This window comes from Apostichopus japonicus, chromosome 14, assembly GCF_037975245.1.
Source record: "Apostichopus japonicus isolate 1M-3 chromosome 14, ASM3797524v1, whole genome shotgun sequence".
Classification (NCBI taxonomy): Eukaryota; Metazoa; Echinodermata; class Holothuroidea; order Aspidochirotida; family Stichopodidae; genus Apostichopus; species Apostichopus japonicus.
Window position 1 is genome coordinate 14788813 of NC_092574.1, and position 27016 is coordinate 14815828.

General features: G+C 37.9%; 1 protein-coding gene and 1 long non-coding RNA gene across 5 annotated transcripts in view; one reads left to right on the top strand and one right to left on the bottom strand.

Moving 5' to 3' along the window:
- The first annotated feature begins 297 nt into the window (after positions 1–297).
- Positions 298–26220, top strand: LOC139979815 (GTP-binding protein 8-like). Of its 2 annotated transcripts, XM_071990941.1 has the most exons (6): positions 342–1991; positions 15059–15157; positions 15833–15963; positions 21045–21144; positions 21890–22008; positions 25279–26220. In XM_071990941.1, exons 1-6 carry the CDS (start codon positions 1683–1685, stop codon positions 25355–25357), a joined length of 837 nt encoding a protein of 278 aa, XP_071847042.1. In that variant the 5' UTR covers positions 342–1682; the 3' UTR covers positions 25358–26220. The 2 variants fall into 2 exon arrangements, with proteins under 2 accessions (XP_071847043.1, XP_071847042.1); XM_071990942.1 differs by lacking the exon at positions 25279–26220 and having other exon boundaries at positions 298–1991; positions 21045–21215.
- The window catches only part of LOC139979816 (uncharacterized), a 52929-nt gene continuing 38508 nt past the window's right edge, over positions 12596–27016 (bottom strand). For all 3 annotated transcript variants that reach the window (XR_011797342.1, XR_011797344.1, XR_011797343.1), the window contains one exon: positions 12596–12790. This is a non-coding gene — a long non-coding RNA (uncharacterized lncRNA). The remainder of the gene's footprint in view (positions 12791–27016) is intronic.

The window sequence follows — 27016 nt, forward strand, 5'->3', positions numbered from 1 at the left end:
GATTCAAACAGTGTCAACAGGATAACAAATTTTCTGCTCAACGAGCTTCTAGCTAGCTATCCCCTACAGCCTGTAGTCTTGACGACCACTAAGTAAACGTTTCTTTACTATGGTATATGACGTTAGATGCCACATTAGCTTACCAACCATCTGTCCCGGGGTGGGGAATGGGGTGAGGGTGGAACTTTTTGTATACATGTACGCTAATAAGTATAAAACAAGGGAAATCTTGAAGTGCAAACACATTTTTTAGCCAGACTTAAATGAAATTTACATAAAAAAAACTTACAACAATAGCACCACTAGGGCCAAAACAATAACAATAACAGAAAAAGCACAAAACCATTTGTAGGGTATAAATTTGTTCGTATAACAGAAAAGAAAAAGTATATGCAGGTGCTACATGTATAGCTTATATTGATGATGACATGTAATTGAGGCCATGAGGACAAATACAATTTTTTTCATGTTCACAAGGAAACCCATGATCGGATTTAAGGGATACGACCTAATTGTTATGATACCGATTATTTTTTAACCTTTGGACATGGAGGTTAAAATTTACCTCCATGCTTTGGACGGCTTCCGCAATATTTGAACTTTTCCGATTGGTCAATAAATTGTAAGGCCTTCGAGGGAAATCCCCATTTGAAGTTTTGCACGCGAGCAATTCAGAAACACGTGAAAGGTCCACTTGCGCGAAAATGTAAGCAAGAACAAGATCGCCTTGTACGGAGTGTTGACAATAATAGGCATTCAGTGCATTGTATAACGAAAACTCACTTGATCGGTATGAATTCTTGCTTTGGTTTTTCACAAAGTTGTATTTATATCGGGCACCGTGCAAGTGTATTTATACCGGGCATAGACTATAGAGGTTATCAACGTTAGGCCTAGGCTATTCCTTGCTGAACTGAATCAAAATTTACACTGCAGGCTAGCCCAAGTACTCTAGGCTATCCTAACGTGAGTTAGTAATTGACAAGTACTAACTGAGAACCGTATTCCAATTGGTTACCAGTTTGTGGTGCTGTAAGTTGGCCTAGCCTTTATTAGTAAAGAGTATTGGATATATTATAGGCTAGGGTAAGTCACTGTTCAAGATCTAAACACAGGCCTTAGTTACATCTTAAAATATGGATTTGATATTTCTGGTTAATTGGGAAATGGGTTTGCAAGAACGTAGTTCACCATAGCTGCATGTGAATGGAGTTTCTATACCTCTCCCAGTATTTACCAAAGTGGTTTAAGGCTGGCTAATACAACGGTGGTCCTGGGAGCAGGAATGGGTGCCATGTAATACACCTGCCTCATGTAAACACTCGTCGTAAAGAGTAGACTTGATAAGGCCTGGATTTCAGTATCCGTTATTATACTTTATACATCATCCACAAAAAGAAGAATTGCATACTTATTTATTTGATTTTCTCTGATGATCCATTTATTTTGTTTCATGTTCTTCAGATAAATGTAATTAATTTGTGATCAAACAAGAACTGTATAAGAGTACTCACTTTCCATGTTTGATTCTTTCTCTCAGCTACAGTACTACAGGATGTGATGTTAATAAATCCATACCCAACTTATCAAGTAGTAGGGAAGTACACCAGAAACACAGCTGTGCTCTGTGCTGTTTACACTACATCAGTAGTTCGCAACTTAATTTCTCCAATGTTTACCAGATGTCTCTCACATCGAATTGTAATTTAGTGTTATTGATGTACAAGTCTCATGTCAATTGGTACAAATATGTGAGAAGTTGGGAAAGACATTTATCAAATCAGAGCGGCAAAGTCATATTGAACCCTTTGGTAGAACAACAAAAACCATTTAAGGAGCCTTTGTTTCCAGAGTCCAATCTGGTGTTCACCCCTTCAGAGAAGGATGTTGATAAAGCCCAGCAACTGTTTGTTCCAGATAAGAACCACATCATCAAATACTGCAAAGGAGTCTATGATCCAAGTCAAGTGCCCTCGCACAGAAAAACGGAGGTGAGATATTGCAGTTCTTCAATATTTCAATGTTACTGAATGGAATAGGCCTAGGAAAGAAATTATATTGAAATGATGTTTTAGTTGTATTTTGTCTTGGGTTTTATGTGATACTGATCAAGCCCCATAACATTCACACATAATGGGGCTCTCAATGCTTTCGACTGTCATACATGTATGCCCTAATGTGCCTGATTGACGTGTATTTACAGATCTCTCAATCAAAGCAACACTACAATCGCTCGAAAGCGCTCCCAAGCTTGCAAATGAATACGGATGTATTGTGTGGTTGCCTGCAGTACAGTACTTCAAGCTTCAACTGACAAGTTGTGCAGTATTGCTAAATGGTGAAATATATCTTTCAAACACAATTTACAGTGCATACAACTGTACATTAGTTTGACTTGAACCTTGGAACACATGTTTTGAAAGATCTTTTCTTCAATTTCCTAATTATGGATGAAGTTGTATACTAAATGGTACTGCCATGCTATTGCTAATGATTCCTTAGAACTAAACATCATAGCAACAGCTTGACAATTTTCATGCACCTGATATGACAATGCCTCTGTTGATTTTGATAGCGTGTCATTGGATACACTTGAATCCGAGCTAGAATGGTTGACACCATTTATTTACTATCTAAGACCTTTTATATTCCACACCTCTTCATGCACTGTTTTTTTTCTCTCACACAATTTGCAAAGCTTTGAGATTCATTCCTAGTCTTAGTGGAGTTGTCATGTTGAGACAAGAGAACTTTCTGATAGTCTGACAGTGCATGTGTGTGACTATGGCTGATTACCATTCTGCCAGTGAGCAGTGGCTCACAATTAGTACTGTATCAGCCCAGTTTTAGCACATACGTAGACGGTCGCAGGAAATAATGATGCATGTGACGAAAACAAGTACAGTACCAGTCTTTAACAGAAAACACTTGTGTGCGCTAACTAGTCGTTTAGTGTGCAGGCTTTAGTTGTAAAGAAAATTGATCTTGACAAAGTCTGTTGATAACTAGTTCATGTCGGCTGAGTTGATTCAGGTCCTGTTCTGTTGGGGAGAGGCGTGGGGGGGGGGATGGGTTGCCGGCTGAACAGTATATTTAGGTCGAAACCTTGAGATCTTTGATGACCTACATGTGTAAATGGTCTGGAAATCAACTTTCAACAATTTAATTGCTTGCTTAGAATCTTGTCTTTAAATGGGTTGCATCCTTGCTGCTGTCCATACCAATTGTTTTCATGTGGGGGGGGGGGGGGGGGAGTCTGCCACACCTTGCAGATCTCCCATGTGGAGCTCCATTGATTCCTTAGTGCTGTTACTTGTACAAAATATAAATTTTAAGAATGTTAGAGTTCGTACAGTACTTCACAGTTCTGTCAAAGTGGCAAACACTGATTTGTGAATGAAAGAAGGACTACCTGCAGTTTCAGTTTAAATACTGGAAATTACTCTGAGCTTTCATTAGGAAAGGAATGATTTCTAAGACATTATGTACATTTCAATTACAGGAAATGATTTATCCATCTATAGATACAAGTCCAGAGATGCAACTGTTACACAGAATCTGAACACTAAATTATTCCCTGAATTACTATGTTGGTAACAAATCGGTGAAGGAAGCTTTGAGAAGAAGGAAGGGGAGAACAGGGGGGGACAAGGGGGGGGGGGACAAGTGGGAGGCAGGGGTTGTGGGAGGGGATGTGGGAGGGGGGCATTGGATTGGTTGTCCTTTCACAATAGGATCTTATTTTCATAGGTGCTCAACTAGTGATTAAAGTATGCAATTTCAGAATGTCTATAATGTTTTTAAAAAGGTTGTTTCATGTGTATGATAAATTTTTTTCCAGCTGTTTTTGTTTATTCTCCAAGATACTGTCTACATACATCCAGGATTATCCAGGAATATTACACTAAAATTGATCCTAAATTTGATTGCCTGCCAATCCTTCCCGTTCCCTATCAGTTAAGACCAAGAAGAGCAGTTACTCACTGTTCCAACACTTTTAAGTACAAAGTGAGAATGGAGACATACGTGCACTTACTGTTGTTGTTTAATAGTAAACATTGTTTGAGGGTAACCGTGGTAATATCCCTTGTCTAACCAAAATTCAAACTTACATAAAATCACTAGTTAGCTTAATAACCTGCAGTCACTAGTTTAATATATGCAATCACTAGCTTACATACAATCACTGTCTGGCATATAATGACCACTAGCTTTGACACTATCACTAGCTTTATACATTCACCCACTCCTATACAATCAGGGAGTTGTTCCATAACAACTCCCTGGTATAATCATCTTGCATGCAATCACTATATTACAGTCACTATCTGGCATGAGACCACTAGCTTTGACACTATCACTAGCTTTATACATTCACACACTTCTACATGTATAATCATCTTTCATACAACCATTATATTACAGTCGCTATCTGGCATAAGACCACTAGCTTTCACACTATCACTAGCTTTAAATATTCACCCACTCCTATGTATAATCAGCTTTCATGCAATCACTATATTACAGTCACTATCTGGCATAAGACCACTAGCTTTCACACTATTACTAGCTTTATACATTCACCCACTCCTATGTATAATCAGCTTTCATGCAATCACTATATTACAGTCACTATCTGGCATAAGACCACTAGCTTTCACACTATTACTAGCTTTATACATTCACCCACTCCTATGTATAATCAGCTTTCATGCAATCACTATATTACAGTCACTATCTGGCATAAGACCACTAGCTTTCACACTATCACTAGCTTTAAATATTCACCCACTCCTATGTATAATCAGCTTTCATGCAATCACTATATTACAGTCACTATCTGGCATAAGACCACTAGCTTTCACACTATCACTAGCTTTATACATTCACCCACTCCTATGTATAATCAGCTTTCATGCAATCACTATAGTACAGTCACTATATGGCATAAGACCACTAGCTTTCACACTATCACTAGCTATACGTTCAGCGTTCACCCACTCCTAATTACAGTCAGTTTTCATATCACTGTCTGGTATATAGGAATAGTAGCTTTCACACTAGCACTAGTTTAATACAAATGTCCACTAAGTACTTGCAGACAATCAGTTTTCATTCAATCACTATAGATCAAAATCCCATTAAAACATGCATTCACTGTAGCTTGCATAGAATCACTAGCTTACATACAGCCATCACCTTGCATATATCATATCATATGCTTTAATATGTACAATCACTAAAATTGCACCACAACATCCAGCAAAAAGAGTTGGTTTGTTTTCAAATTTACAGCTTTGCTATGAACTTTCTTCCAAGGACATCTCGCATTTCATATTTTGCATAATAATTCATATCAAAAGGATATTGCCCAGCAGGTTTATTACTTAAGTTTACTCATGGGCTAGTTTCCATGGGTTCATTATAACGCCTAACAAATTTTCTTGCCAAAATAACAGTTACTGTATATAATTCTGACATACTGTAAGCTTTTGACCCTACAGAGTAACAACAGGATATAAAATCCAATTTTGGCTTGATGCCATGCAGAAGATTATCAAATTGGCGCAAGAATTAACCCTGAACCGTAGTACACTGCACGGAATATGATTTCATGTAAACCCTGCAAATTCTTACTTTCTGTGCGTACACTGCAACGAGCATAAATGCATGCGATTTGTGTCTTGCCAAGTACAGTAAAATTCACCAAAGCTGCCAAGTTTTGCCTCAAAATTTTGTCACAATTTTTGGCAAAAGAAGACCCCAGCTGCACATGTTTCCACCAAATGTAAAAACTTGGTTAGCAAAATTGATGACTAAAAATATTAGACTCAAAAATTTAGTCGCCACCTTTTTCTAGATATCTATCACAAACTGTCACTCCCACTATCATCCCCCAATCACCCCCTCCCCCCCACTTTCATCCTTCATATGGTGTCAAGAACCTGCTGTGATTTTTCCTTCATCTGACTTGGCAGTTTAAATCTCTCTCTGTACAAGGGTACCAGAGAAGTTCATTCCTTAAAGGAATTGTTTAGTGTAAAATGAGATCCAGTCCTTTTCGGTTAGATCATTTTCTTGTCTTTGTTTTGCCCTATAGGCCTTGCCCTGTGATGAATTTTAGTTTCTGTCATAGAGTGATTGAAATGTTGGCCCATCCTACCAGAAAATTTAAATCTAAACACTGACTTACGCTGAGAGTTAGTGCAGCACATTGGTCACTCTAAGCTTGATACAATACACAGCATTGTGCACAGACTTCCCGTACGGCTGTGATTAAAAAAATAGCTCAAATAACAAATATCTGAGCAACATGTTATGGAGTAAACCAAGTTAGGGAATTTTTGAATGTTTTACTCTACATGAGCTTGCTAACTTGCATCTTCACCGAGAAATTTCCATCTAAATCGCTATTTTACTTTCAGAAATTTGAACTTTCCTCGTTACAGTGTAGCTTGCAAATGATAGCGTCCCTGCAGCCCCGAAATGAAGTGCAGTTATGACGTCACATCGCTAATCGTTCTCCACTGTTCAAAATATAGACTAAGTTGGCGGCTTGGCGCTACTGTAGGTTCAAAAATTCACTTCCCCTGAATCATAGAATGAAAAATCCTCTAACTACGACTGTGGCGATGAAAAAATTGTGGAATTTTTTATTCATATACCCAATAGGCTGCCAACTAAAGAATTCTGTTAATTGTTTCAAGGTAATAGGTGGAGTGAACGACATGGAATCATTGGATATCATGTGAGATTCCAGTCTTTCAGGAAGTAATAGCTATACCGGTAAAGACTTCTCCATTAATTAATACATTTTTCTTGTAACAAGGGGTCAGAGTAGTCGTTGGTTTGTCACACAATGAAAGTAAACATCCGTCTCGATTTGTTTTATGATTGATATATATAGAAATTGTAGACAGTTTATAGAGAAAGAAGAAGCCAAGTTTTGTGATCTAGGTAAATGTACGGAAATTTGTTACAAGCTGCATGCACATGAAATGAAAATAAGAACTCAACAAGGTAATTAGATTAAACGAGACAGATTTGCATGTAACTGTTAGACTACAGTATACAGTACACTGCCATTTAAATCTCTTCCACAGAAAGTATTTTCAGTTTTGAAAATAGTATTTATATCTTTCATCGTCATATGCAGCTTAAAAGTCAGTCTCATGAACATAGTGGACAGCTTATATCTCCTTCAATATGCTAAATAATAAATCAATTTTGATAATTATCCATATTTGTCCATATTTACCCACCTGGAGTTGATTTACATAAATTTATTGATGCCGTCGGAGAAACGGTCAGATCCGAATATACATATATAGGTCATTACTAGTTTCATAAGTTACAGGAGCGAATTTAAAAGAACCTAAACGTTTTGAAGCGGTCCAATTAGCCCACTTGCATAAGACTGACTTCAAAGAGTGCCTGGGTGATGATGAAATGTTGAGAGTTTTGTGGGGGGGGGGGGGGGAAACTATGTATGAGGTTGTGTGAGTTGATTAGCTGTAATCTTGTGTTCAGTATGTATTTACAGGTACATTTTGGTAAACTTCTTGACCGGTTGAAATTTTTGATACTGAATTTACTTGAGCTGAATGTTTATTTGATGATGTAACTTACGTTATGAGGATTGATCAAAATGGTGCATTGACTTCCATATAATCTGCATGTTTGTATAGATTCTATCTGAACGTTGTGAATTGCACGATCATGGCCTAGAAGGGAGTTAGAATACATTGTACTGTTCTGTACTATTGCATTGCACACTGTACATATCCCCTCAAAACCAACATATTGATAGCCTGTAGACTCCCTGTTGGTAAACATTGAAGAAATGTAAACATGTCATTTTTATACTGTGGCTCTCCGTTAGGAATTCCGTCAAGGGTATATATCCAATTTTGTAAAACTCAAGGTGACTTTGAAGGATGGAGTGATGTTAACATTGTAAACCATTGTGAACTTTGACACAAGATTACATGAAGAAACCCAATTAATGAGAGTACTGTACATCATTATATCTGACATGACAGACATTGTGATTGTTGTCATAGGGGTGCAACATGCACATGAAACTCTCCCAGAGCCTCCCCCGGGGCCTTTAATTAAGAGTTCACTGCAATTTGAATGGAATGACTTTTGACTCTCATCACCCCTTAATTTGATTGTGCAGCTCTTGCTAGATCAGCAGTTTCAAGTACCTTTCCAGCATACCCTGCAAACAGCATACATATGTAGCTCAAACTGTAGATAAAGTGAGATTTCTGTTCTCTCTGGCCCTAATTTGCTCCAACCAATGTTTCTCTCTGGCTTTCGTATAAATTTAATTGAGAATATACTCTACTCTGAAGGAGGCGGTGTCCTTCACCAAGGTTAATACTTACTTGAAAAATAATTGAAAGAAAACAAAAAAATGAAATGAATGAAGACAATAAATAGACAATACATTACAGTATATAGAGAAAACTCTTGTTACTGTGCTAGTTTAACCTTATATCTGAGAGCAGGACTTTGTGTAAACTCATTAGATGGCCATAGAATTGAGGAACCCTTGTTTGTGTTTAATACTCTGTCTGGGTTAACCTCATAATGACCTCACCTGCCTCACCAGTCTCACCTGCTCTAAACCCTTATATAAAGAAGGAGAATTAGAAAGGAGGCAATATAAACAAACTCCTTCACCCTGAGAAAAAAAAAACAAATGGAAAAACTTTCTGGTACAATCACCTAACATAAACAAAACCAATAAAAGACTAAACTTTCTATCAAACTGGATCAGAAAAGAAAGAAAAGGGTTAAGGTATGGTACACTGGTCACCTTGAACAAGCTTTTACCAAGAATTACAATCAGTTGGTAGCTGTCCTTTTATGTAACTGTTTTGGCTGCATGGGAAGAAGACAGAATTTGACCTTGGAAAAACACCTAGTTTGATAGGTCAAGCACAGTTCCTGTGAAAAATATAATAATTGACCAGTTGGATGGAAAATTCATCCATATAATACAGGGTCACCATTGGTTGAAAAGTGGGGGCAGCACATGCTGTAAGGGGGGGGAGGGGAAGGGAAGGGAGAAGGGAAGGGAAGGGTAGAAGGTATCGGAATATTAACCCTCTCCTTTTGAAGAAAAATTTGAAAGAGGGTTGCCTACCAAGTGGTAGCATATATACAGCTTTATCCACCAAATGAGTACTTTTCCTTAATTTCCTGAACTTTCTCATTTTTACCAGACTTTCTCGCCACGTTTCTCGCCAATTCAAGGTTAATATCATGCTTCTGTACCGGTCACGTGTATGTACAGGTATGGTGATCAATGCATGTACTACATGTGCAACTCTGTTTGATTTGCGCGTTGTGAAACCAGTGATATTTATGATCACCATCAAGTCCTCTCAAAAATCCGGGACAATTTAGATTACCGACCGGGCAGTATACTCTTGTTGTAAAGATGGCAGTTGTAATCGTGATAAATCAGGACGACAACCACCTCCCAAGCTCAAACCTATGTCATGGTCCCTGAAGATCATTGATAGCCTGGTCAGTGTCCCCTGGGACAAGTGCTTTTTGTTTACAACCCCCTGTTTGCACTGTCCAATTTAACTTGTAAATATTAGGAAGCTCAGAACACAGTATCATTTATCTCGTATTTTCCCTGTCATCCTCTTATTTTTCTAGACTCCAAAGTTGACCCCAGGCCCTGGAGCTATAGCCTCTCATCTGACCCCCTTTCATCAGACCTGCCTGTATGTAAGCATTCTACCGATGCAGATATGACCAGGAATAAAACTGGAGGTAGAATTTGTTAGTGTAATGTGCTAGTGAACATTTTAACAAGTCTTTTATTAAATAAGGGACTTTGCTTGCAGTTTTCAAAATCTTTTCAGTTCCCAGTATAATATCACTTCAAATTTTTCCAAAATCTCTGTGACCTTCTTTCAAATCAGAAGCTTGTATAATACTTGTGTTTTCTATCTCGTACAACAGCAGAAATAAAAAAAATAAAAAATTGGCACCCTACCAGGAAAAATTCTAAATTTGATTCAATTTCAGCAGGGTACCTGGCCAAAATAGAGTGTTCATCAGCTCTGTGGGAAGAAATTGACTTCTAATTCAGGGCCAGTTACTCCTAAAATAAAACAGTAATACATTCCAACATATTTTGTAGATTCATATCTTTGGTATAGGATCCATGACCCTGATGACATAATAGTTTTTATGATTTACAATCAAATTTGACAGTCATATTTCTGAAGGTTGAGCACCAAAAAAAATGTCATTTCCATTCATGACCCCCAGCAGCATCCACTGTTTAAGGAAGATAAACTGGACTGGCAGGGGTGAAAAAAAAAAAACTTTAAGATTAAAAATTGTGGAATGAAAGGTCTTCAGCCAAATTATTTCTCTATGGGTTGTCATAAATCACTATTTTAATTGTCTTTAAAAAAATAGTTATAAAGTACCAAAAATAGCTTTGTTTTCCTTGTTCTTAGAAAGAAAGAAAAATAAAATGGTCACTGTCAGGTCAGTTTCCATGGGAACTACGTCACAAGTAATAAAATTGTTGTAGTCATCTTTTCACAATTTTTTAGTTTTTGCTTGTGAATTTGCATCAAATGTACTGTATGGTATACAAGGGTTTTAAGCTGTTCAGAGGGGATATATCCTAGTATACAGAACAAGGGAAGGGGAGAGATTTTAACATTTCTATTACCTGCAATTTAAGCAAATATCCATACATTCCATTCAACAATTTATTTTGAATGAACTGAAAATAATGAAACAAAGCTTGAGGACTTTTCAGTCTGTGATAAATAGCAAACGTTCTCAACCAATAAGATGCATGCATATCAAACCGTCCACAGTAAAAAAAAAGAAAAAAAAGAGAAAAAGAAAAAAAAGAGGATAATCTAGGGTCCCCATTCTCTTTATGTATGGCAACAGAATGTAATGACACTGACCTCCACCCCTCCCCCCCCCCCTTTTTGAATCACCATCAGAAACATTTCATTAATTCCAGATTGCAAAAAAACAGGAATAATTTTTATGATGTGATTGTCTGAACTTCTATAGTTAGTAAGTGTAAAGCAGAGATGAAATAACTACAATTCCCCCCCCCCCCAGATAAAGACACTTCATGAAGAGGAAGGGGAGTAGAGGGTCATCTTGAGAGGGACCTAGTTTGTTCTTGTGGGTGGTACATTCTACTTCCTTGTGTCAAACATTGTATCACGCTGACATTCCCCAATGGTGTAAGCTCATTTTGTGTTGCACTGTCGGTAAGGAAATAAATAGATTTCTACTGTACCCTTTAGACCATAATCAGTCTGATGTGTTAAAGGGATATATTCAAGTGGCTGAAATTTGATTGCTGTATAATTAATGAAAATGCCAGAAGTTTCTGTACCTTTTTGGGGCAAAAAGGAACAGTCTCATAGTATTTCGTATGATGAAAACGTGACTTTTCAAATTTGGTGCTAATATTTTGTCATTCAGCTGGTAGCAACTAAAGTGAATGATGTCACCACTGTAATTCAGCTGAAGCTGGTATTGCTGCTGTAATGTAATTTGTAACTCACTTATTCACATGTGATTTTATGAAATTTGATGAGTTTTTATGAAATTGTAATTTAACATAGAACATTGACAGCCAAGCACACATTATAAATTTATCAGGTTTAAGAGATAAACTCAAGAAGAAAATTATAATTTAGCCTTAGTAAATCTTCTAAGGAAGTTTGCCTTGATGACATCACATACCACCTAAACTCGAGGAAAGAAGCAAGTGTTTTAGACATTCCAACTAGGAAACAGTTAATCAAACATATATCAAGTTAGGGACCTGAAATTGAGGAAGGGTTTTCAAATACTCTACTGCGTAGCATTTGTCTTTTCCGTAAAAGTTTTGTATTGTCTGCAAATAACACTGCATAGCGTTTGTCTTTTCCGTAAAAGTGTCGTAAAGTCTGCCACAGGAATATTCCTTTAACAACAACCACTGCTACCTGTCTGGTGTGTGTATATTAAGGACAGTTTGGTATTGAATAATGTTGTATAAGGAAGCTCTGTTTAAATGAAGTTAAAGCAACATGGTTTGGTCAAGTTACTAGAATTTATAAAACAATTGGTGTAACATTAACACCGATCAGCCAATGTCCTCAATTTAGACTTATTGAGTTGAAATGTTTAATTAAGGAACATTGCAAAGCATTAAAAACAATACCATCAAGGTGAATATCTTGAAAACTGGGAGTAGCTATAGGAATATCACTAGCACTCAAAGTGTCTCTCCCCCCCCCCTCCCCGCCCCCTTCATTCTATAACAGATCAGGACTACTTCTGCCTAATAAAGTAGTCAGCGTTTTCAGCTATTTCAAAAACAACACAAAAGCAGTTATCTAAATATATCTGTCCTGATCTCCTGAGAAATTTTCAAGGTTGTATACATTTTTGGGAAATTTGAGATAACAAATAAAAAAGTATTTCCTTCTACATGTTGTCATCACCATCTTTGAATAACAATAGATTGACAGTTGGAAACCCTGGATGAAAATAGAGGAATGAAATCTTTAAGAAGATGCTGTACCTTACTTGTTGTGACATTTATCTCAGTGAAGTATGAGATCCCAGGTCTTGTTTTTGCTCATAAATCATGACTGTCTCTTGTCTTTCCTTCTATGCCAGAAAGTTATTTTCACTGACCCGGAATGACCCTCTAGTACCCCTGGGTGACCTGTCGTCCTAGGTACACCCTTCAAATTTGTCAACACAGACCTTTTCCACATTCCTAAGTGGTCATGAGAGAAAAGAAGATGGCAAAAGTTTTATGGGAGTTTTTAATAATTTCTATAAAAGTCGGTTGAAAAAAGTTATAAGAAGAAAACAAAAGAAAAAGAAAGAAAAAAGTCAGGGGATAAAACATCCTGGCAAGTTTCCTGGGTTTGATATATTTTGAAGTTCATTTTCTCATTTTCCTCTGGTTTCCGGTTGTCAGGGGATTTGTAAGTTGACTTTTTAGGTAATAGTTGGCAATAATTTAAGAACGGTTAAGAGGCTTTAAAGGAGAAACTTGTATAAGACCAGCCATTACCTGCGCTAGAGATGCCGACAGTAAACAACAAGCTCGGATGAGTTTTATTCCATTTTCCGAGATAAAATAATCACGGTAATCTCAGAGAGTGGACAGTTTTACAAAGTTGGATGTGGTATTGACACTACAGGGGCAAAATCCTTTACTTTTCCAGTGGTGTTCTTTTCATATTTTCATGACAAAAGTTATACCACTGCTTGAAACATCTCATGTACTTCCCCATGAGTGATTTGGAAGACCCTTATACTGATATTCACTCAAGCAGATGTACTCAGGAACAAGAGCGAGTCCCTCAAGGAGATTATTTAAAGTACCCTATGGACTACAGAGATTAGCATCTCATGTGCAAAGAAAGTTCCATGGATAGCTACAAGTAGCTGTAAGTTCATTGATGATGTTCTGTACATTAAATCACATCTCACACAGTTACAAAATTGCTTTAGTAACCACTCAGCCGTTGTTAACAGAGTACCAAGCCATTACCTCATTGACTGGATGAGCAGGGAAACAACCAAGGAAAGAATCATCAAACTGTGACACCCAAGTTTTGACCATTTTCTAGGGTCCTTACATATGGTATTAATAGGGGAAGTACACAGATGTACGTTAGAAGCAACATCTTACTAGCCCAACAACGTTGCACCAAAGTCAAAGGAAATGAAATCAACTGACAAGCGAAAGCATTGATAAATCAAGCACTATATAGTAGCTCACCAATACCATTTTTTGGTTTCCCGAAAGGGAAAACTATGGAGTCACTCTTACCAACCTTGCAAACTTGTCCTGAAGGGGGACCGCGGATTGCAAAGACAGTAATTACTAAATATTACGGTGAGATTCGTCCAATGTGTTAGCATACAGAAACGTACTTAAAGCAGAAGCAAAAATGAATGAATCAGGTCACACATCCGGAGTCTACTCATGCTAAGTTCTTCAATATTGCCCTCATTACCTTTTGGGGGAAACATTTCATACTGTAGTATTGATTATACCTTTTCATCATCAGCATCTATGAATAAAGGATGATACTTCAATGGATTTGCTCATCTTGTTTCAACCGGGACCTCTAGTACATTTCGGATGTAGTGGTGTTTGACATATATTGTACAGTGACAAAATAACCAGCTACAGTCAAATAATTTATCATTTTATGTAGATATTAAGATATTTATGGATATATCCTTGTGAAGGTGTTTATTGTTACTTGTTGTTCAAGTGAAGGTTCAGGTGAAGGTTCGTGAATTGTTTGGATGCACCTACAGTATGTACAGAAGTATTTGGTAAACTTGAGTAACTAGGTTCTTGTAAACTTGATATACTGTAACCAATGTAGGCATACTGTAAGGCACTCAATATATGTGAGGAAAGATTTGTTTTTGGAGGGGGGGGGTCGGAGGGAGGGAGGGGGAATAGTAAGGGGAATAGTAAGATTAAAAAAGAAAGGACCTTAGTAGCAATCCTATAAGGTTGTATCAATTTAAGTTTTGATTTGGCTCACAATTTGGGCCAGTGGTGTAGGAAGGTACTTTGAGTGGGGGGGGGGGGCTGATGGCCGGCTTGGGGGAGGGGTCTAAGGGGAGGGGGTGTCCCCCTCCCCTTTGGGATTTTTTGCATTTCCAGGTGGCCTCAGATGCAATTTGGTGCAATATAGCACACTTCAACACCCACTCCATTTTGTAAACTTAATATTGTATTTTCACCTGGCCTTAGATGCAATTTGGTGCTCCAAATGAGATTTTTTTTTCTCATTTGGAAATGAAAAAGGGGTTTTCTGACTTGCGAAGCGGGGGGCGGAATGATACTTCCGCCCCTCCACATTTTCCACTGGGGGGCTGGCGCCCCCCAGCCCCCCCGGTTCCTACGCCCTTGATTTGGGCTTAATAATTGGTGTGATATTAAGAGTTTCAATGATTTCTGTTTCTTTTTTCACTTTTTACGATTTTTTGTCATTTCTTGGTTTTGCAGATCGCTTTTCTTGGACGCAGCAACGTGGGGAAGTCATCATTAATAAAAGAGCTTCTGAATGCAGCACCAAAAGTTCAAGTCAGAACTTCAAAGACTCCTGTGAGTGCAACTACAGTTATCAGGCACCAGTCTATGGGTAGGGGGTATGATCATAGTGTACATTCACCCCTTTTCAACCTCATGCAAATATTCAACAGCAGTTATTTGCATAGCTTTGCATTTAGACCAAATTGTAGACCAAATGTATGGTTTAAATATGCCACAGCAACTTATTTCTTTGGGGTGGGGGGAGAACAGGCCCCCACATGGGAGTCTGCTTGAATGACCCCAGGGTCACACACACTTGCTTATAAATCATGGATCAGTGTCTGTACAACACTTTGTTTTCTCAACTGTGACTTTTGCATTATGAGCATAGGTCTGATGAGAGCCAGGAGGAGAGGGTCGGGGGGCTACAAGTCCAGGCCCAGGGTAAATTAATAGGCCCAGGAAAAATAAGGAGAGGGCTCATTTCTATAATACTTATGAAATTAAAAGAAAAGTTCAAAAGGGTTAAAAAGGTGACATAAATGTCCCCCAGACCAGACCTTCCTCTCACAGACTCTGTATTCATGGGCATGTGTATATCACATAGGGTAGAGTTGAGATCGTTGGGTTTTGTGCTTCTCTTAGCTTTAATGTATTAAAAGAGAAAATATTGTACAGCTCTTTTAGTTACAATTTTTCATTTTATTTTCTTAACCCGGCCTTTTTTCCCCTCCCCCTCATTTTCAGGGTCACACGAAACTTGTGAATTTCTTTGAGGTTGGCAATGCATTCATGTTGGTTGACATGCCAGGGTATGGCTACCGACAGCCTGAAAACTTTGAACGTAGTGCGGAAGGTTACCTGAACAATAGCAAGAGGTAAGATTTTTTCCATCTTGCCTGAACGCAGTTAGGTAAAGAGCACCAGGTACATACGGTATGCAGGGGTTAAAGTATCCTTCCTACAATATTAATTAGCCTCATTGTCATAACCCACCAATTGCATTAGGAGCCAGGTCCCATGGACATATTCAAAGTTGCTGCATGGTAGGTACAGTATGTTAATTGGAAAACATCAGCTCTCAATGGATTTGGCATTTCTGGTTTGTTCATTGGGGAGTAGGGTCCTTTCACTGACTTTGAAAGCAACTTGATTCACCCTGGGTTTGCTGCAGTAGCTAATGTTAATTTTTATTTTTTTATGTGATGTCTTAATTTGATTCTATGTCTGAAGAGACAAAAGGCTCTTCATGTTGTGTTCATGAAGTTTTCTCGGAAAGTGTTTCATGTGAGCCACCGTAGGACATTTTATATCCCATTGGGTTCAATAAACTAATTGAACTCTTTAAGCTCTCCTCGGAGTCCGACTAAGCTGATAAGACCTGTCAGAGAGGGGCTGAGAAGGAAGCAGCCATGCGTGCTCTTGAATCTTTGTCCTTGATAACTTTATAGCACTGTTGCGATTAGTAAATACACATGATAATTGCTGTTGCTTTTGCATCAAAGCATTTTGTTGCTCCCCTCGGCATGCAATTCGTAAGTTGCCCGCTGACCCTTGAACATATATATGTACATGTATACTGTACATGCTTTGTTTGCATGGAGTCTTGCCATGTGCAGGAGATATGTAAGCTTCCCCTCAAGTTAATTGCCTCGCATTTTTACACTAGGGCGATCTAAGCGTCTATTAATACGCAATAGTATTGCATCATGTGTCATCATACATTACGAGGCGTTGTTTACCCTTTGCGTAAATAAATAAATACAGACTGCATACTGAATCTAGGGTCACCTGTTATTAGGAGATCGTTTGCACAAAGTATTTGTTTTTGGGACTCCGTGGGTGGATCAAAGTTGCATTAATAACACAACACATTTGAACAGAAGCTGCAGAAGATTTGATACAGATCTATTGTCAATAGACTCACAGGCTCCATCAGGAGATGAGATAAGACTGTGCACAAACAGGATAGGAATGTATTCCCTCCATAAATTGTCATCTTACTGGTTACTGTTTTTTTTTTTTACTTGGCGACTCCTATCGGGTGGGTGTGATCCTAGCTTTTAAAAGGAATTTGACACTGGTACCCCTGTTTTGCCCTTCACAAAAACATCAAAGAAGTTTATGCAACGTGGCTGAACGGCAGGTGGCTGTTTTTTTTTGGCATGCGTTGTCTCTTTATAGTTATAGGTTTACATCTAAGCCACCTCCTTGCTGCACGATAAACGATTGTAATTAGCTCTAGTAACTTACTCATTCAAATCTCTCTGATACTCATTTGTAATGTAAGGTATTACTTCAGTTTCCATTCAAACACTTAATCGAATCATACTTAAAACAAATATCGAATCAGATCTATTCCATCCCTGTTCCATGCCATTCCCCCCCCCCCCCCCATCACCCTTTACATCAGATCCACCAGAACTATCTGTGTATTTTAGATATTTAGCACCAGATTCAGACTTGAAGGAGACACAAAACCTTACAATCATTTAAATATTGGTCAATGTGATTTGAGAAAGCTGTCATGAACAACTTCCCCATAGCAACTAAGAAAACTCTATATCCCAGATTTAGTGAACATTTCTTCACACACAAGACAGCAAGACTCATCAATATGACATCAGCATCTAGCCACATGTGCTTCAATCATTTATGTGTTTTCTTTGTTTATTACAACAATTATTTCCTTTAATGGGGATGGGTTTGCAAATGCTGAATCTAAAATTTTGAACCTCTTTAATATGACCAAAACGCTGGTCAACACTGCTCACATTCTGCCTTGAAAATATGAAAGCAAACATAAGAAGAGAAAGTAAAACAATTCAGATCCCAATGGCTTTATGACATCACAGATTTACATCATGACATCTACCAAATTTGACATTTAAACTAAGATATCTCCCAAATGGAATATAATAATAATAATCAGCAGTTATTTCTACAATGCTTTTAAGCGACCAAAAATGTGTGAGAAACCCGTAAGGGCTTATGGATTTCAACTTACACATCGGGTGGCTTCCAATTCAACAGTTTTAAGTCAAATTTGTAAACTTTTTTCAATGTAGAAAGTCATTTCAGATGGGAAGACCGTAGATTGCTCTTGGGATGAAAAACCCACCTCACTATGACCCGGCCGGGTATCGAACCCGGAACCTCCCGATTGTTAATATTAGAATCTAGATGATTGTGAAGTGTCTTGGGGAGTTGTTCTTTACAAAGATCTCTTACCATATATGTAACTTAAAAATGGTTTGTGTCCCCTTAGAGGAGTCAAATTAAAGTGCCAACCATCTGAAATGATTTCTTCAATAATTCTTTTCACTTAGTATTTACCAATGATGACATTTTTGCCTAAACTTACACCCAAGGCTGTGTGTAGTATTACAATAGACTACTTCATTCTGTATGTTTTTTATTTATTTATATATTATATATGCAAAGGTCAAATTCCATGAACTCCAAATCCCCTGTGCGAAAATGTTCAAAATCATGGGCTTGTCCACATTGGTTAGGCCTGTTGCTTTTCTGTGGAGAAAGATATCATTAATGATTGAAGGTCAGGATGGCAATCAAATACGCCAATCACATCTGGCTAGATGGGAGATTTCGCTTTCAGGTTGCTATGCAGTTCCAAATTAAATAGACTGTAGTCGGACATATGTTGATTACAAGCTTTGTCATGCACTCTGATAGGGCGTTACAGTAACTGCAAGAACGGTTACGTTGATGATTACATAATTAGCTGACAATAAAATGTTCGTAGTTATTTGACGAAACTGTACCATCAAGGTAAGAAATTAAAGAAATAAAAAAATGACTTCATACATTAATGAGTAATCTAAAGCTTTGTTCCTCAATCTTTTACATTACTTGCATCCCTTTGCAATTGGATGTACAAGCTTTTGCACCCCCATTACCAGTGAAGATGAAAGATTTGAGCATGAATTCATTTTGTTGTCCTTTATGCAAACAGTAACTCCCCCCCACCACTATAGAGTTCTACCTCCCACACCACCAGGCCGGTAGCCAGAGTAACTGATTTGTGTGGGGTGGGGGAGGGGTAGGGGGAGATGGGAGGGGTAGGGGGAGGCAGAAGGGGAGGGGGTGAGGCCCACATCAACACAGGAGGAATCTCATCCTGGGGAAGGGGAAGAGGTGTTTTTGCATATCTCATGATGCAATCTTTCCATCTGTTTGGAGGAAGGGGGAGGGGAAGAATACTAATGACGTCTAAACCTACTCACAAAGTATGCAAATAAACAGTTTACAATTTCAAAGAGCAGCTATTATCTGATAGAACTGTATAGATCTACATATAGCAACTTGGGCTGCAGTAGTAAATAAACCTTAGTGTAAAACTGGCTCTTGTTGTCCATTTCATCTCCCTTTATAATTTGCAACATGAAAAAGTTTGGGTGTCTGATGTTATGCAAGACTACACATGTTATGCAGTAAGTCATGGGGTACTCCATTTTCATTGGTAGTGTCTTGTATGTACATGCATGCATACCAAAGAAATCAAAATAAAATAGTAATATAAACCCTCAGGGCATCAGTTTTCCTCCTCTCATTTCAAAACTGTTCTCACTATTTCTGAGCTGTTTGCTTATCTCATAATGGTTCTTAATTCTAAAAATAATCTTGCCGTTGGCCATTGAACCCTTACTAGTCTCTCCCGGAGAACCGATCGACACAGTCTTCTGTCGCTCACAATGTACAATCAAGCCTGGACTGTTTGTATTCATTTCTTTGGTTTGCATATAAAGCCACAATCTTATGACAACAATGAAATTTCCAATCTAAACCACAGAGAACTCCATGTTTTTTATTGACCTGGCTTTGCTTGCTACACACATGCATGACCTGTGAAAGATGTAGTTTACATTCTCATAACTGTTTAATGTTATAGCGTGAACTGCCCTATTCCATGCTATGGTTACTCCTTTCTGTGGTTTACACTGTTCCAAGAAAAATGATTTCATGATTGTTGATTTGCTCTAGCTGAAATGTTTGTTTTCTTCCTGGCAACATGACAACTTTCTCACGGCCCCTCCTGTACTACGTGTAAAGTTGCAGCTTAATCTTCTTGTGCAAGGGACTCTGTTATTGTTGAGCCTAGGATGACTCATCGTTATTTATCATCCAGGAATCGTTCAGAGTTGAAAAGCAAGCAGTTCAGGAAACGGTGAAACATTAAGTGTGCTTTGGTGGAATGTTGTTAACGATCCCAGTGATTAATAGTTCTGTTGCATAACAAAAAATGTAATAGTTTGAGTTCTCAGGTCGACCCGGAGTGACCTTTAGTGGTGATATATCATCTCAATGGTACTGTAGTAAATAAAAAGTAAAAAATAAAGAAATTAAAAAGAAAAGGTGGCCAAACAAAGAAAGAAACTTAAAGAAGATGAAATTTAAGTAGTTGAGTGCAGGATGTGTTTTTATATATTTTTGATTTTTTAAGGATATTCATCATTAAAACTTCTGAAATGTCATGGAGTGCTCCTTTAAAAAAGCAGGCCTAATCATTTATATTAAATAATGTTGTGGTAGATTCATGTAAACAAAACAGGACTGATATGTAATGATGATATTCATTATAATTCCCCCATGATTTATAATTGTTTATCAATGATTGTTATTCCGACCAGCGAAAGTCTTATTGTTCTTCCCAGTTTTGTAATTTTATTTTCTGTGTTGAGTATGTAGAAATATAAGTTAAGTTTATCATATTGTCTGTTTGCCAAATAATGGTCCACTTTGGTGATTTTCTGATATCTATTGGGTAAGTCACTAGATGCTAAAAGCAGTTCTGGGTTCATTCTGAGATCAAGTGTTTTACAGAACATACCATGCTAAAACTTGCAACATGATCCCATGTCCTAAATATGTTTGGAAAGATGACAATGGTCTTAAACGAAGCGTAACATTCAAATCTTGTTGTATCTTTATCACACAGATTATCGATGACGTTCCTATTGGTGGATTCCAGTGTTGGTCTGCAGCCAGCAGATTACATTGCAATTGACATGCTGAATGAGTTTGGGCTTCCATTTACTGTGAGTCTCAGCACATTAATGTTTGTCATGTTGTTGACTCAATGCTGAATGAGTTTGGGCTTCCATTTACTGTGAGTCTCTGCACATTAATGTTTGTCATGTTGTGGTCTCAACCACGGTTGTGATTCTGATTCTAAGGATGTACTCCAGTCTGTCGAGATATCAACACAAGCAGATGGTTGACAAAGTGCTGAAATATGGGGGAAGATGGAAATTTATATTTCCCTGTTACTCCAGTAGTTAAAGGGGGAGGGTGTGAAATGTGCCCATTTGATTAGTATGTGGTATGCGTTACGTGTACCTACCCTAGAGAGTATGTAAGTGTTACGTGTACCTATCTTAGAGAGTATGTAAGTGTTACAGGTACCTTTCCTAGAGAGTATGTTAGTGTTAAAGGTGCCTATCATAGAGAGTATGTTAGTGTTACTGGTACCTATCCTAGAGAGTATATATATGTATGCTACATGTACCTATCCTAGTGAGTACCTGTATGTTAGTGTTACGGGTACCTATCCTAGAGAGTATGTAAGTGTTATGTGTACCTATCCTAGAGAGTATGTAAGTGTTACGGGTACCTATCCTACAGAGTATGTATTAAAGTGTTATGTGTACCTATCCTAGAGAGTAAATATGTATGCTACATGTACCTATCCTAGATAGTATGTATGTGTTATGTGTACCTATCTTAGAGAGAATGCATGTATAACTGATACCTTTCTGTTTTCTATGTTTAAATTTGTTACAGTTTATCCTTACGAAGTATGATAAAGCAGGAAAGAGGGCGCTCTATAGCACATTGCTTGATTTGAGAGAAACAATGGACAAGAAAGCTCCTACATGTTTTCCACAGCCATTTCTTGTAAGGTTAGTAAATGACGGGTATTGAGCTGATATACAACACATATTGCTTGAGATCAATGTACTTCATAACTACTAAAAGACTGGCAAATTGTGTCAAAACAAGTTTAGGAAAGTATGCAAGAATAAAAAAAATTCACAGGATAGAGGGCGGAATTATATTTTGATATTTATTCTTCAATTGGGAAGGCATAAGGAAACTCGCTAGTGGTGATATTGTGTGTCTTTGTGTGTGCATGTGGGTGCATGTACATTTGTGTGTGGGTGGGTGGGTGTGTCTGGGGGTGTGTGTATGTATGTGACACCTTGGCTTGCTAACACTACTCAGAGAGTACATGATGAATTTCATACATGGTTGATGGAGACAACTTAGTAAGTACAAGAATCCTATTGTGTTGACAGAGGTCAAAGTCTTAAAATGATAGTTCAAAAGAGTAAAGGTTGAAAGAATAATTTACTTAGTGTGTACATCCACCTGTCTGAGAGCAATAACACAAGGCCTATTGTTTTTGTGGAGTCTAAAGGTTATTTGAGGTCAACAAGAAGTTAAAGCAGAGAGACTTTGTAAACAAAAGTAAAGTGTGGATGAACTTGATGTGAAAGTCCATGTCAGGGCAAGAATATCAGCCTGGAGCAATGGTCAAATACCTTGCATTCTCGTGCACAGTCTTGCATTCTCATTCTGTTCTCATATTACATGTGGCAAGGAGCCAGTCCTGTTAGCTTTCTGGATGATTTTTTGTGTATGTGTGTGTCTTTATGCGGGATTGAAATCTTTCATAGGGCCAATCTGGCCTGCAGGTTGCTTCTTCAGGAACCCTAATCAAACCCCTGATCGAAGCCTGATCGAACCCCTGAATGAACCCCTGATCAAAGCTTGTTTAAAGCCCTGATCGAAGCCAGATTGAATACCCTGATTGAACCTGTGATCTCGACTAGCAGGGTGTGTACTTTATCTTTAAAATTGTAAGTAGTAAACAGAAACTTGCTGCTTTTGGCAAATAATTATACACCAAGAGGAGGGAGGGGTGGGTGCAGAGTGAAGGAAAGGCCTTCCATTTCTGCTGTCATTGCGCTTTGGATTTGAATGACAAAACAACCGTGTTTATGTTCAGTGAATTTAGATAATATAACATGAAGAACTTGGACAGAAATCAAAACATGAGCTGTGTAGGAAGGAAGCATTGAACACAACACCTCAAAGAACAGATGACCAAACATGTCAGGAATGCTCAGGACAGGGTATTGTCCAAAACAAAATTGAAACAAAATAACCAACATAAGGTTGTTTCTTCCATCAACTCCTTCCGCCCTTTGTTTTACTATTTTTAGCTTCAATGGATGAAACTCGATCAGTTTGTTTTTCTCTTTGGGCATTACCAAACAACGATTATGACACATTTATTGATTTTGGTCCTAGCTAGGCCGACCCCATTCTTGATAAAACTACTGTTTGTAGTCTTAGTGAGGTTACTTTTAAGAAGTGAAATGGAACTCTCTCCATGGTGTCTGTGTGACTGTATGTTGATTTATGTTGATGTCAGTGTAGTGTCATGTTTATGATGATGATTAGAACTTCTGGTTTTTATTACCTTAGTACCTCAGATGTACAAATTGCAGACAGGTAGTGCTGATGGCCGACTCAAAATGGCCTAATTTTCTTCAATTTTAACTATCCGATCTTTGGAATATGTACATATATACATGTATACCGATCATGAAGTGGAATTTTTCTGGTGTGTTATTCTTTTCTTATTTGCTATATATCTGTCTCACCACTTGCTACATATTCATTTCTTATTTACAGCTTGGCTTGCCTATAAAGAGTGGTTATTCTGTGTAACACTGTCAGATTCAAAAGCACCAGGGGTGCACTCTGTACAATCATAACAGTTGGGTAATACACCCTTAATGACAGTTATTCAAAGCCAATTTATACGCATTAACACACCAGTAGAATCACTGTGGTCGAGTGGTACGGGCTTAGGTTCGTGACACAAAGATCCGGGGTTCGATTCCTACCTTCGCCTGATGAGTCCCAAAAAAAAGGAAAAAAACCAGTCGTGAGGTGGAATTTTTCTGGTGTGTTATTCTTTACTTATTTGCTATATTGCAAAACTGAGCTTGAAATATTAAAAGAGTGAAGTGAAATGGGTGTGGCATTGATTGTGGGAGGTGGGGAATGGGGGGGGGTCAGATGTATTTAGTGACACATAGCAAATGTTTTGAAGTTCTTTATCTTTTAATGTTGATGGGTATCCTGCTTCTTGCTTGTATGAATATAATGGTCATGGTTAAAGAAAAACACTAAAAGTTTTTGAAATTATTGAATGTCCTTTTGAAACAATTTTCTGTATTGGCTTTGATAATTGTTTCGATGCTGTGGGGTACTTAATTCCTGTAATATGCAGATCATTATTATCATTTCAATAAGGGGACATATCAGTCCCAGTCTTACAATCTGCCATGTAATATGATATTAAAAGTGTTTGGGCGACGAAACGCTGAGAATTAAAGCAAATTTATTCCATTTACTTGTTCGTTAACTACCTAAAACAAAGTCTGATCAGTTGGATGTATACTATGATTTGGAAAAAAAGAGTCCTTATAAAACTGAAAAATAATTGGTTAAAAGTGGAGGACATCAATATTAAAGGTACATTTCATGTTACCCTTTACTGCCCAACCAACTAGGGGCACATGGAATTTTATGCCTAGAAATGCCCCATGAATTTGTGATACTTGAACACTTTGGTGAAGCTAGGCTTGGTTTTTGCCTTCTTCAAACCTTCCATATCAAGAAAAGTGCTTTCCCCTCCCCCTCCCCCCCCAAAAAAAAACAAAGCAAATGAAGATAGAAAGGTGACATGTATTGTCAACCTTTTTAGTTGATATACAGCAAGGCATATTAAAGTACCTTGCCTTATAGCATATCTTGCCGACTCAATGGCGTCTCTTGATACTCAAATCATCAAAGGTCTCACAACTCTGAGTGTCAGGTATGTCATTGTTTGCTTTGAAGTTTCATTGTTTATCAGTATCACAGTCTATTCCCCAGGACTTGCTGATAACAAGGCTAGGTCTAGCTATGGAATAAAGGAAAAGGAAGGTGATAGTGGGTTCACTGACTAAAAGAGTGCCATGTGTTAAAGAGAAAGAAAGAAGCGAGGTGGAAGGGGGGGGGTGAGAGAAGAAAAAAAAGGAGAAAAATGGAGGACAAGTATAGATTCCGTTTTTCTACTGGATCATGATGGAATTTTTTTCTTTTCCTTACAGCTCTATCAAGTCTTGGGGGATTTCCCTTCTAAAAACCTTCATTGCTTACATCACCAACACTCTGGAGACCACAAGGTGACAAAGGCAAAGAGGAGATTAATCAGTTTTGATGTGACATAGTTGGGGGAGTGATGCCTCTGTTATCGGGTCCTCACTTTTGTAGGAATAGAATAATTAAGTCTTTTCTGTCAGCTAGTTTTGTAAATAAAATGTCATATATTTTATATCAACATCTGGCAGACAAACAAGCCTGCAAGCAGGAAATATAATAAATAGTGACATGTCTGCTGTCAGTCCAGCCCAGTTGTGGTGAAACTGTTTATGTTTATGTCTGTTCACTGTTCAGATGCCTTTTGGCAATGCTGTGGGGGTGTTTAAACTGTTATAATTCAACAATGGTGACACTACAAATGATAGTGCAAGAAAGGGGGGGGGGGGAGCTGGAGTGGGCTGGGTTGAGGGGTTGTTGGGAGGGCGATTTTTGGTTGTGTAGCAGTTCAGGGTTTGATACAAGGGCAGATAAGAAGGATACTGTTTAGTGATTACAGAGTGCTAGTGCATAGTTAAATATAGCAATCTAGCATTCCTTGTTTTCAGCTTCTTTGAAGCCAATGGACCTTCGGAAATAGTCGCTTTATAGACGGATTTCATAAAACTGTATGAGCCCGTAAATAATGGTGAAAGGGGTACATGACCTGGTGGGGATCGAAAGGGGGGGGGGCTGTGTAGGAATCTCGACAGGTTATAAACACATGGAAGGATACAATGTTGTTGTGAGCGTTTGTTCATGAATAGAGCTTTACAAAATCTATTTTCTTAAAAAGCATTCTGTTACCATGTGTAATAAATTTCCTTGTTTTGTAAACAATGTTGGATGGTTGGGTCAAAGTGTGAAAGTCACTTTTTGCTCATTCACATATGAATATACATCATTTATCTCAACTTTCTGTGTGATTATCTTCTTCATTTTGTCAAGCAGCTTGATGCTGTGTTTTCTGCAAAACATTTCTAGATATCAAAGGAGAATATGTGTTTTAACTTATTGCAATATAGAGATATTATTCCAATCTATGGTATGCCCTAGAAAGGTTTAAACTTAGTATTATCTGTTGTCATGTTAACTGTAGAGATAATTTTTACCAACACACATGGGCTTAGTGTTTGTTTATACACGACATCACAATCTAACACAGGACTCTTGAGTTGGAAACAAAACTGCATATATAATCACTGAGTGCAAACACAATTAAGATCTGGATGGAACTGATATATTTGTTTATTTATTGGTCAAAGTCAGTTTTAGAGATAAATCCAGTGGCAGGTAAACAGATAATTGAAAGCAAACAACAAACCCTGCATTCCTCTGTTGAAGCCCCATGATCTCAATTTCTTGTTTGTAGAAACTTGGTGACAAATTTTGGACATGAACCCTCAGTTACTCTGAGAAATGGATACCACTGTCGACTGGGTTCATGGTATGTCGTCTGACTTGGCCTAATAATGTGACACATTGTGGAATATATATATTTCAATGTACTGTAATTGTCATCTGAAATGGAGACTATCGAAGTTCATATTTGTAACGACTTTTGTGGATAATTAATGATTTGTGTATGATAAAAAACAACAAAAATAACAAAGACATTTTCAGCTCATTTGTCTACATGATCTGACTCATTCTGCATACAGTTGCCAGATATATACATTAACACAAATTAACAAAATTGTGTATTTAATA